General features: G+C 39.7%; 1 protein-coding gene across 1 annotated transcript; it reads left to right on the forward strand.

Annotated features, from left to right (window-relative positions):
- Positions 1-6,797: 6,797 nt before the first annotated feature.
- Positions 6,798-10,386, forward strand: LOC109483053 (perlucin-like protein). Its single transcript, XM_019786009.1, has 4 exons — positions 6,798-6,801; positions 7,341-7,511; positions 8,199-8,362; positions 10,297-10,386. Exons 1-4 carry the CDS (start codon positions 6,798-6,800, stop codon positions 10,384-10,386), a joined length of 429 nt encoding a protein of 142 aa, XP_019641568.1.
- The last annotated feature ends 2,380 nt before the right edge of the window (positions 10,387-12,766 follow it).

A 12,766-nucleotide genomic window follows, 5' to 3' on the forward strand; every position in this document is an offset into this window, starting at 1 on the left:
GGAAGTTGGACTACCCTGTCAATACGAGTTTGCAATAGTTGAACACTCAAGTAGGTGATTTTTGACAGCTGAATTCTTGTATTTTTAACATATCTTCCAATGGAGGCTGGTATTAGTGTCCTGTCCCCGACAAGCGGGCGCTCCAAGGGCTGTCTGGCGTTTTGACATGAAGACTTTTAAAATCGCCCACAACGAAAAGGGCTTGCAGGCCCTGGCCTTATTTGAGATTTGCTGAGTGATATTAAATACCAAGGTACAATCCACAAAATAATTAAACACCGACATAAAGTAGCCTGCGGTTACGTTTTAATGCCCTCTTTATTTGGCCCTCTACGGAGATCTAGCGAACTGCAGACGTCTCACCCCAGAAGATCGGCCGGGGCGGAGTTAAAAATGACCAAACACAAAGATAGACGGAATCCCTTATTTTCTCGCCTTAGTTTTGGCCGCTATTGGTGGGCGAAGATCATAGCTAATTATGTTTATTTTGATTTACTAAAAAGGCGTTAGATTATAGCGTTTTGGGGTGGCGGTATTACTCCGCCGCAAGAGTGATGCGATAACTGCACGCGCAGGGTGTTTTTGTTTAAGACGGATTTGTATAACATTCAGGTGGTAGATAACAATGACCCGACCCAACCCAACTGGCGACCGGTCACTGTGAGCTAATGGTAACCATATGGTTGAATGAACAGGGCGTTATCCCATAGGTGTTCGTGCTATATTCTTATTAGTAAAAAAATGGGATGGCAGGGGTGTTATCCCATTTTTTCACTAATAAGGTTTCTGTTAAAACTTAATAGTAAAAAAATGGGATGGCAGGGGTGTTATCCCATTTTTTCACTAAAAGGTGATTGTGTTATATTCCTTTTAGTAAAAAAATGGGATGGCAGGGTGTTATCCCATTTTTTCACTAAAAAGTGATTGGATTAAATTCCTTTTAGTAAAAAAATGGGATGGCAGGGGTGTTATAAATGTTGAGCAACACAAATATGTGCAGCGAGATGTCGAAAAAGACAAGGGACAAGTTGAAACCATCTTCCCGCAGTTGAAAATCAACATTGCTAAACCAGTCGAGTTGTATCTAAAGCACATATGCATGCCATAATAATATGCATTTAACAAATATAAGCAGTTTTTCCAACTGCTCTTTATATTTTTTAGATTGCCAAGCGACACCAAGCGGATTATCCCATTAAGATTTGCTGGATGTGGATGGACTCCATAGAATTCTATACAATATTTTTTGTGAAAAATTTTGTGCAAAGTATCCTTCTATTCTACCCTAACTGTTCCTGTACAGGAAGTGGGAGTGTTGAGTACCAGAGTCTGGGTTGCTGGAGGGACACCAGGACCCGCGCCATTCTAACACTTGAGGAGACAGATCCACGCCTGGATAACAGCTACCCTGAACGTAAAAATCCCGTCGAAAAGTGTTACCAGGTAGCACTTTCTCGTGGTTTTACCGTGTTTGGTGTACAGGATGGGGGGCAGTGCTTTGGGTCAGCTGATGCTCAGAACACCTACAAGAAGTACGGACCGTCCACATCCTGTGCAGCGGACGGCGAAGGCGGGTCGTGGGCGAATGACGTCTATTTGATAAAAGGTAAACAACGCAGAAAAGGATTTGGATACCGTTGGAGCTAATTACCTCACCAAGAAGTTTATGTTTTCCGTAGCGTTTGTATGTATGTATGTATATGTCTGTATATATGTATGTATGTATGTAACGTATTTATGTATGTATGTATGTATGTATATGCATGTATGCGGTCTATCATGATACTTACCTTAGACCTTAGATCCTCCCGCAACTACTGTTGCATCGGTCTACTACTGGTTCTGACAGAACGTCTCCAGGTACTTCTGTTAAGTCAAGAAGATTTCGATGGATCGTCATGACAGTTGGTGGTTAGGTCTTGACGAGACCTCGAATAATGATAAGAAACCCCCCGGCTTGTTATGGTACTGCTATCTCGCGATATATACATGCTAGGGTCATGACTTTCGGGAGGTAGATAGCTGTTGGGATCCATAGAAAGTCACATAGCTTGGACATCCTATCTAGCTAGTAGCTTGTTCCGAAACTACAAGACGATTTGTAAATCTTCGAGAGAGGATAACTCCAGAATCAGTTGACGGATCGTCATGATTTTTGGTATATAGGTAGCTGTGATGATTAACATTATTAAATCATTATTATTGTTATCATTAAACAATTGCCAAGAAACTATTGGCATAATTAATGGGAAATGTTAGAACATACCTTATCTATTAAGATAGGACTGACTATCATCGGGTGGAGATTATAATCAATTGAAAGGATACATGCAAATGAGGCTCTTTTTGCATAATCAGGGAGAAAAAGCATACGTAGTCATTTCAAACGTGTGACAGGCTGAATAAAAGTTCTAAACGGGAACTATGCGGCACCAGATGTCTTACTTAGGGACGACTGCGTATACTATACTACGAAATGTCGGTTAGCTCAAGGATCGAATCGCCTCTAAAATATGGTCATTTCAAACGCTAAACATGATTTAGCGAAGGTATGAGATCCTGGAACTCTTTTTTCATTATATATCCACTGCTGAGGTTTGGAGCTGAAAGTGATGTAACTTGGTGCCTTGTTTGGAACTATTGTGGGCGTTGTGGGCGTGGTCAGTGTCGATGTCTTTGTGTGACGTTTATATCAGTAACTGTTATATTAATTGTTGTAAATTCAGCTCTTGAAAATGACAATTTCTGCCTGATCTCAATCTTTACCTGACATACACATGTTCATCGATTTCCTTGGAGTATAACTGATCATAACTGCCAACATTTGATACACAGAAACAGCCTTCGCTTGCGAGGGCGGCACCGTAAAGCTGTTTTGCTCGGACAGAAAGACGCTGTTGATCTTGGACGCCAACTACGGCCGCACGTCCGCCTCCCACTCCTGTGCCTGCTCCAACTGTCGCACCGACTGCCGCTCAGACAACAGCCTGGCTGTCGTGAGGGCCGCCTGTCAGGGCTATCAGCAGTGCACGATAACGGCGAGCGATGACGTTTTCGGTGGAGATCCCTGTAACGGGGTACAGAAGTACTTGGAGGTATCATATCGCTGTATCTCAGGTAGGCATATGGTGTCACTATAGAATGTTCAGTATTTTTCATCAAATTAGGCCCCTTTCCACTAGACAGCGATCCTTGAGCGACCATTGAGCGACCAAAATCAATTATGTGTGATATATTTGCTTTGTAATAAACATACAAGACCACAAAACACACGAGTTTTTAAGCTCTCCCCTTTCAAAGATATTTAAGCATTTAAATTACATTTTGTAATAAATTGTTGCGAGCAAATAGAACTTTTATCTACGACTAGGATAATCTTACAATTTTAAAAAATTCGATATGAATCCAGATGTAGGCACACAGTATGTCCTATATTGTCATTAGTGCATGTAATGTTCAAAGTCCATAGGAGATTAGACAAATCAGAGAATATGTTGTCTCCATTCCTTATGTAAATTAGGTCCTTATTTGCATAAAGTACATCTCATTATGTTTATTTTCAACCTTCCAAAAACAACGAAAACCGTTTTCCCGTGTTTTAGTTATTCGTAATCTAAATTTGAAACAAGAAGGCCCTCTGTTTAAAACAAGCCGCTAGGGGGCCCGACCTTACGGCACTCAATCTATGTTTGAAATTCACTGTCTTAAAATACTGACTATAGCTCTTCCAGAACTTTGACGCTTCCGAAACTTTGAAGCCCGCCTGCAGTACCGTACATAGCCGCTAAGAGGCTCGTTATCGAACTTGACCTTTCTTTTAATAACCATAACTCCTTACTAAATATCATCACAATCCATCCACAGCATCTGGAATTTTCCTGCTCACATCGTGACAAACACAAAAAGTCCAGCAGTGACGTAGGAACCTGCCATAGGTTTGAAAGTCGAACTTCACCTTCCTCGAGCTCATTGTTGGCCCTACTCATCTACTTACCATATAATTTCATCACAGTCCGTCATCAGCATCTGGAGATATCTTGCTCACAAAGTGACAAACACAAAAGGTCCACTGCAGCGACGTAAAACCTGCCATTATGCCAAAATTTGACCTTGACCTTCCTCTGTTCTGAATCTAGCCATGATCCATTTACTGAATCTCAGATTACCCTCTTCACAAAGAAAAGCAAACTGTATACTGTAGTGACGTAGTGACCCCCAACAAAGCCCCTTTACGAAGTTGAGCTTCGTTTCCACAACAGTAACCTGTCTGTCAAAAATTATTAACATCCACCCATGACTTAGATTTATGCCGTATAAATTCACAGTCATTCCATCGTAGTTGTACAGCTGCTCCATCAGGTCTAAACCGAAAACATACGACGAAGGCAAAGACCTGGATAACCTGAGGCCATTTTTCACTCTTTTTCCCTGCAGAAAGTAACGTTGCCTTAGGGAAGACAGCAGATTCTAGTCCTTTTCAAGCACGGTGGGGACCGGAGAAGGCTGTAGACGGTTTCAGGGGTACGAATGTAGGTGTGCACAACGAGTGCACTCACACTAACGAGGTGTACCAACCGTGGTGGAAGGTGGACCTGGCAGATACCTACACTGTCAACCGGGTCAGTGTGCTGAACAGGGGAGACTGCTGCGGTAAGTTTATCTAATTATGTAGGTTATAAAACACTGTAGTACCTCTATGAACTATTCAAACACTATGTCTTACATTTATGAAGGTTACTCATCCTGGAATACATTACGTATAAAAACTGGTTTAATCAATACAACTGGAAATAATACAAAGGGAAAGAAAGTCACTTTAGTAGTTTCTTTCCACTGATGACGATCATTTGGTCTATGTATCAAACTAATAGTATGTAAAATTTTCACACGCGTGTTACCGAGTTAATAGTTTGGGATAGTTTCCTGCAACTGCCGTAAGTTATAAACTTTAGTTGCTAAAAATTATTAACGGGCTAATGTTCCAATTTTAAGACCCTGAAGATTAATGTAATTATCGCCCTGTGTCACTCCTCCCTACCTTGAAAAAGGTCCTCGAAAAACAACGTTTACAAACATCTTTATAACCATATTATTTCAATCTTATCTATCCTCTCCAGTCTGATTTATACAGGAAGATTCAACTGTGTGTCAGCTAGTTTACATTTGTCACACTATTCTTAAGGCTTTTGAGGAAGTGAAAGAATTAAAAGTACTTTTTTTTGTTTTCCTTGACGTTTCGCGGATCCACAGCTATTCATGTGGCCGGTCACCGGGAGTAGTGATATATGGACAGACTTCTCCTTTGTCCAAGAGCAGTGCAGGTTTTCCCCAAGGCTCCGTGTTAGGCCCATTACTGTTTATCGTATATATAAATGACATTGTCGATAGTTGAAACTGTTTACCGTTTTTATTTGCGGGTGATAGTTCCCTGCTTGACGGAGTTGATGGCCCGACCGCATCTGGAAGTTCGTTCTTTATGATACCGCTTGTTCCAGAAACACCTTTAGATTAGTGCGTCCTCTTCCCCCACATTACAAGTGAGGCCCACGTTACACCTGCGCCCTTCTTGTTCGGCTCCGCATCGGCACCTGTGCTCTCAATCACAGTTGTAAAATAACAGTTAAGAAACCTCTTGTCTCTCTTGTCTAGTTTTCCCTCTTTGTTTATTTTTATACCCCAATTAATCAAAAAGGGACTCTCTACCAGTGCCTCCTGTAGACGTAGGTGTTGTTGTGAATCTTGCACTTCATGCTTCATCGTACACTATACAATTATCAGAGATCGGAACTTTTTAGCAATCCTTTCGATTTACTTGTTTATCTTTTTAACTTTATTTATGTCAGATAATGCTAAACTGCACCTTATTCTTAGAGGCTCAACGTTGTTACCCTCTATGTACAACTTTAAAATGATGCAACTAACTCAGACGTACATTTGAGAAACCAAGATCTTCTAGCTCTGCTCGACTGTCTTTAACAGTCAATTAGATATAGAAGTCCAAAAATCGACATTTTGTGTTAAATGCCCTAATTTCCCCTCTAGCTCTCCTAGCTCTAATTGTCGGTTATGCTTCCACCAATGAGATAAAGGAGGTCAACACGTAATTCTTAGAAGCCACTCCAGCTCAATAAATATTTTGATCTACTAACTACTAACTTAAGTAAGTACATGTCAACTACATTTTCATAGGGCTAATCTAATACAAAAGTGGGTGGCTAGTATGAGATAGGTATCAACTTATACAATCGTTTAAGGAGTTTCTAATATCCATACAGTCTTTAATATATATATCCCTCTGTATAGCATGTAAGGGTTGTCACAAGTCAATATGTATTTGAATTTTCTTTCCAAGTTCATTGTGGTGAATGCTGGTATATATACATGTATAGGAGAGCGACTGAGGAACTTTATGGTGCGAATTGGTCCTAACGAGGACTTCACCCGGAATGACCAGTGTGGAGAGACTTACACGGCAACCCCGCCCAATGGAGCGACAGTCGTGGTGTACTGCAACCAGCCGATGACTGGCCGTTACGTCTCCATTCAGCTGATCGGACGGGCGGACATCCTCCAACTCTGCGAGGTGGATGTCTTCGCTGAAACAGGTAAGAAAGAAGTTTTAAGTTAAAACATTTGTTCCAACAGAAGGCAATGTCCTTTCTAGAGCTTTCTAAATCAGTTACTCTGGTCTTCCTCAATAAATGACCCAGTCAGGTGGCTTTTCTGAAGTGTGACGTCAACGGTGACAGGGTCAAAGGTAGCTGGCAAACGATGTCGGCCTCCGTCACGGTTTAGTGATGGGTAATGGGGCCCTGATGTAGATAGACACAGAAAGTAGTCTTTTTTGATGTTCAGGAACCAGAAAAACGAAAAGGGTGATCAATTTAATTTGAACGAAAAAGAACAAAACGAACAACAACTCACGGCGCCCGTCGGGGATGTAGCCCGGGCTCAGGAGTCGGCCGGGCATCGGCTGTCATCGTCAAAATTAAAAGTTTCCTTCAGTAGCGTTTTGTTTAGAAATCTGTCACCCTTTAAAAATCTGTTGCCCAAAAACGGAAACACTCAAACAATTAACTGGAATAAACATTTTTGCGTATTTATAAGTAAATGATACAAAAAAGTTTGGTTGGTACAAAGGTTATAATGTATTAACCGTCAAGGTTATACGTTATGTATCAACTATGACCACATAGAAAGTATCACACAAGGCATAATGAGTTAAGTGGTTCAAAACCATTGAGTCTCCTAAGTGAGTTCGGAGCTGTCAAAAAACGGCTGATTTCCTATGAAATTGCTAAAAAAATATCTGTTGCTGACTTTGTTATTGCCTTTCTTAGCCGCTCGGTGTCCTTCTGGTTGGCGTACGTACGGAAACCGCTGCTACAAGTTGGTGGAGACGAAAGCCAATTGGTATACTGCAAAGAGCCGATGTGAACAGTACGGCGCACATCTTTTATCTATCACAAACGGTGACGAGAGCAAGTTCATCGAAGGTCTCATCTCTAACGGTAGGTACAACACAAATTGTCATTTACAATAACTAGGTCTGCAGATAATCTATAAACTTTCCGAATTGATAATGTGAAATAATAAGCATCTTACGTCAAGCATCACACGTAAGCTACCTACACACCAAACATCCCAACCAGTTCTTCAAAGAAACGCCCCTGCAGTTCCAGAGCGAAAGGCAAGTTGAAAAAAAAAGATACAAGCGCTATCTACTATTAAACATTCATGGCACTAGCAAGTCCAGATCACGAGATATTAAAATCAGAAGTTACACCGCAGTACCATAAAAAGCCGCCAGGCCGGGTGTCAAAAATCTAATCATTTCAAGACATCATCAAGACCTACCCACATGCAGGATGTTAAAACTATCCACCTCTGCATGCCACACACACGCACACGCACACACACACACACACACACACACACACACACACACACACACACACACACACACACACACACACACACACATACGCACGCACACACACACACACACAGACACGTGCACGTGCACACACACACACACACACACAGACAGAGACGCACACACGTGCACACACACACACACGTGCAGACACACATCATTGGACCTAATCCCCTGTCACACATTCACGGATTTGGCCTCCTGATCACTGTACGTATGTGACAGGGGATTAGGTCTATTGATGTTTTGTTCTTAATTGCAGTTCGTAAAACAATAGTCTGGATGGGACTTAGGAAAGGCAGCAGGTGGTACTGGGTAGATGGATCTGGAGTAACCTTTTTGAACTGGTTTCGCGGTGAACCCAACAACGAAAGTTATATGGAGGCCTTTGCAAAAGATGTGAATTGTGCTGGCATCTACACCAAGGTATGTTCTCCTTTTCTGTCTTCAATCAATATTCCAGGTTGGGTCCCAGCACTACATATTCTGTAATTCTTTTGCTTGGTAATTTTACATTAATCTTTTATTTTGTAATTGAGGATGAGACGAACATCTGAAGATAGATTATGTAAACAAAGCCCTAATTTGCATAACTTAAGTTAAATTTCTATAATTTTATAGTGGTAAATGCCAGGCAGTTCATACCTGCCGCGTTTGGAAGTGAAATGAAGGCAAACATCAATAAACATGATTTATTCAAATCCATTTGAATGATTTATGAGTAAGTGCTACAATAGTCGTCTCTGTTAGGATAAGCTGTCATTGGGTGTAGAATATGATCAGCTCATATAATTCTTGACGGAAATGAAATGATGATCTTATTTTTAAAATCCATGAGAAGAATACATTATTTCGTCAGGCGAAATGGTAAGTGAACATAATTTGATAAGGTATAAAGTCGTGGATAATAAATGTGCAATGTTCGTAAATGTAATAAACAATGTATTCAATACTGCTCATTCTACCCGTGCATATTTGTTTGTTTCAATACTAATACATAGATCTATATTCCAACAGACTGAAAGGACGATTTTCAGAAGTACCAAAAGAGGACAGTGGTCGGACCAAGCGTGTTCCTGTAAATACGGCTTCATTTGCAAGGGAAAATTTGGAGTGCGACCCCAAACGTAAAGTGCCAGATACCACACACGTGGAGACCTCTTTAAAAGTTCACTTTAAGGGCCAGAATTTTTGTATAATTTCTCAGAAAATTAACTGGTTCTGAAACAGGCTTAAACTGTTATGTAAAAAATGGACTTACCATATTTTTCGACTTTACAACTCCACTTCTACTTACGGTATCATTAGTCCAATGAGATCTGGATATACATATACACTCATAATCATTAACTTGGAATTTCTACCAGTAATCTGTCTTTACACATATGAAAATTCTGACTTTACAAATAACTATACCTTAAGTGATACAAATAACAGACAACAGATAAACAGAGTACAAAGTATGGCGTTTAATGGTACATATTGCAAGTTTATAAGGTTAACAACCTACCGACTACAAGATTGTGAAAATTTGGGGAGGGAATGAGCTTTTATAATCCATCTAAAGTTACTTACTTGATTTAGTAAGATCTCGTAACTTATATGAGAGGACTGAGTCTAAAAACGCACGCATGGCTACAATCTTGTACGTAGTAATATAAGAAGTCCACGATCATGTGAGGGTTCAGAGGCTGGAAATTAAGCAATGGTACTGTACTGCTGTAAGTAAAGTTTTGTCAGCCATGCGACATACGGGGATCTAGAAATGCATCCATGGTTTCTTACTTATATTTAGTAACGAATTCTATGTCATTGAAGAAATATATGTTGAAATGCACTCATGGTTACTAACTTGTAAGACTAGTGTACTCTGTAAAATCACCTTTGATTAGTCATCAAAGAATGAAGACTTGGTCTAAAACTGGATTTATATCTACCTACTTGTATTTTCACTATGTACGTTCTATCTGATTATTGTTTCCAGGTCGTAGTATGGAAACTTAGTTACTTACTTAGGCCCCTTGATTACTTACTTATTTTATGATATATACGGTTTTTTTTATTCCGAAACATGTAATCACAAGACGTGGTGACGACACACTCAAGTTTTTTCAACTTATATTAATGCTGACACCAACACAGGGACAGTACAATACTCATTTACACCTGAGCGAAGTGAGGAAAGTCGTGTAAAGTGCCTTTCCCAAGGGCACAAGATCGGTGGCATGTCAGGACTCGAACCCGGGGCCTCTGGTTCCGAGTCGAGAACGCTGCCGCTGCGCCACACGACCCCACGATAATGAAATGCACGGTTTCATACGTTATATAGCAGACCTAATGCTAATAATGACTGCACACAGATGGCCAAGAAATGGAGAGGGTGGAGAAGGCTTGTGCTGGACGCTACCATAGTCCTCGAGTTAGACGAGGATGGGACCAGGTCAGGGTGAATGTGAATGCTAGAAATGCACGCATGGCTACCCGGACTTAGTGTAGTGTCGTTGGCCATTTGAGGGAACAGATTCTACAGATTCATTCATGATCAATTACTTGTATTTGTACCATTAGTCCTAAAAGAATGAATTTGTCTCATTATTCATAAAAATGAAATATGATTCCTTATGTAATTACTTGTACGAGTATTCTGGTACTCTCCATGGTCTCATAAATCATAGAAGAACTTTATTTCACGACAATTGCACATGGTACAATGTATGGCAAACTACATAAGGAGAGTAACAACAATAACTTAAGTGTGTTGAATAAGACCTAATGTCGAATAAAACCTAACATATCTATATCATAATTATTCAAATAATAAGGGATATCACAAGTCTTTGATAAAGTGTTACAATCGAGTGGAATCACAAGTTTCGGTATTTTTTCTAATAGCAAAGCATTCCTTTATATATCTACCTATTTTTGCGTTGTGGGAACCATTACATGTAAAGATATATTCAAATCTGTCTCCAACATCGAGACTCTTGAAATCTATGGTACTTGATTCGAGAAATGTAAATAGCTTGTTACGCATAACATCATATTTGGTACATTCCATAACAAAATGAAATTCATTTTCAATATGCTTTGGACAAAATGGACAGAACCTTATTTGGTCAGGGGCTATATTGCAATGTCTACCTGTTTCAATATTTAACTTATGGCTACTGATTCTTAATTGAGTTATTGCTTTACGAATTTCAAAGTTATCTATATCACAAATGTATGTTTCTTGATCATAACAGTTTTTTAATTTGCTAAGAAAAGACAGCTTAGAATTATTTCTAATGCAACTAGACCACTCTTGATCATATAAGAGACCTAAGTGTAGAAATGCACACATGGCTACTTACATGTAGGTGTACTTGTACATAGCAAGGTCCAACAAGTCAAACATGGAGCGTATACAAATAACCCATGGTTGGTGAGGTTTCTATAGTTGTATGAGAGGCCTGAAATGTATACATGGCTGGTTTGTTGGATATTGTCAAAATTGTCCTTCTATGACTGCTTATATAGAAAGGTGTCATTGGTCTTAAGGCCACAGCAAGTTAATTCTATATAAAAATATATTAAACTATAAACTATTTCAGTACTGCCAACTCTTTCCAATCTTTGACATCCAAAATATTTGTTTGTGTGCACTGTATTATGTCTGTGTATAAAGGGAACATCTGCTATGACAGGGTTCCATATAACTGTCATTTTATTTTTATCCAACTAAGTATCAATAAATTTTGCGCAAAATGTGTATGCTTTGAATGCTTATTGTTGGGAGAAAGTGTATTTGGTTAATGATAATGCCCATAACTGGGTTTCATTGCAGCTTTATTGTGATGTTTTGGGGGGAAATGTTGGTATGCATTTATTCGTTGCTGGTATAAGACCTGCTTACGTATCCTCTATGTAAAAATTAATATAGCTACAAACAGTTGATTTTCTGTTTGAGATACTTTTATTCGTCAGTAATAATGGATGTTGGCCTGTTGCTAAGTGAAAAGAACAAATATGTGCAAAGTGCCTTTCTCAAGCGTACAGCACTGATGTCTGCTAGGGATTTGAACCCAAAACCTTTGGATTCTAAAACCAGTACTAAGAATTAGCCTCTTGTTGATAATAGATCAAATACCAAGCAGATGGGGTCTGAAACTTGTTGCAAGATGCTTCATATTTCTGCTTTGACAAAGTATTAAAAGCTACGTTCTTCCAACAAGACTTAATAGTGTGTAAACATTGAATAGATTCTTCCTACTCGTACTCATGGACTACCTGACTTGTCCTTGGTGCTAGATTTACGTCCACAGCAAACTGTTCTTCAGTTACACCAAGGGGCTAAACCCCCTTGCTTACAGAGCACGACAGATGAGCCAAAACTGCAAAATGAAGTGTTCCAATGACATTGAAATTATCATTTTCATAATATAGGAAGACAACTGCAGATGTGGCTATTTTGGGTAGTGCTATCATGGCTTGTTTTACATGCATGCACACACACACACACACACACACACACGCACGCACGCACACACACGCACGCACGCACGCACACACACACGCACACACACTCGCATACACACACACACACGCACGCACACGCACACGACATTTTACGAAGACTACAAATCAAATGCGATAGGAACAAAAAAAACATGGCGGGCCAAAAAAAAAAGATTCCTACATTTTTAATGTTGACATCATAAACATTGTTAAACAAAAAATATTTATATTGTGCTAAGTTTCCTGCCAAATATTACAACATCTATTTGTCACTGAAACAACTTTGAAAAATAGTTTTCATACTTAAATGGATTTGATTTAGTGGGAACATAT

The sequence above is a fragment of the Branchiostoma belcheri genome, unplaced genomic scaffold (assembly GCF_001625305.1).
Source record: "Branchiostoma belcheri isolate BF01 breed outbred unplaced genomic scaffold, Haploidv18h27 scaffold62, whole genome shotgun sequence".
Classification (NCBI taxonomy): Eukaryota; Metazoa; Chordata; class Leptocardii; order Amphioxiformes; family Branchiostomatidae; genus Branchiostoma; species Branchiostoma belcheri.

Excerpts from the sequence above, each read along its gene's own strand:
- LOC109483053 (XM_019786009.1), top strand. Across the intron at positions 7,512-8,198 it reads CGAAGGTCTCATCTCTAACG|TTCGTAAAACAATAGTCTGG; the intron begins GTAGGTACAACA and ends TCTTAATTGCAG. Across the intron at positions 8,363-10,296 it reads GTGCTGGCATCTACACCAAG|ATGGCCAAGAAATGGAGAGG; the intron begins GTATGTTCTCCT and ends GACTGCACACAG.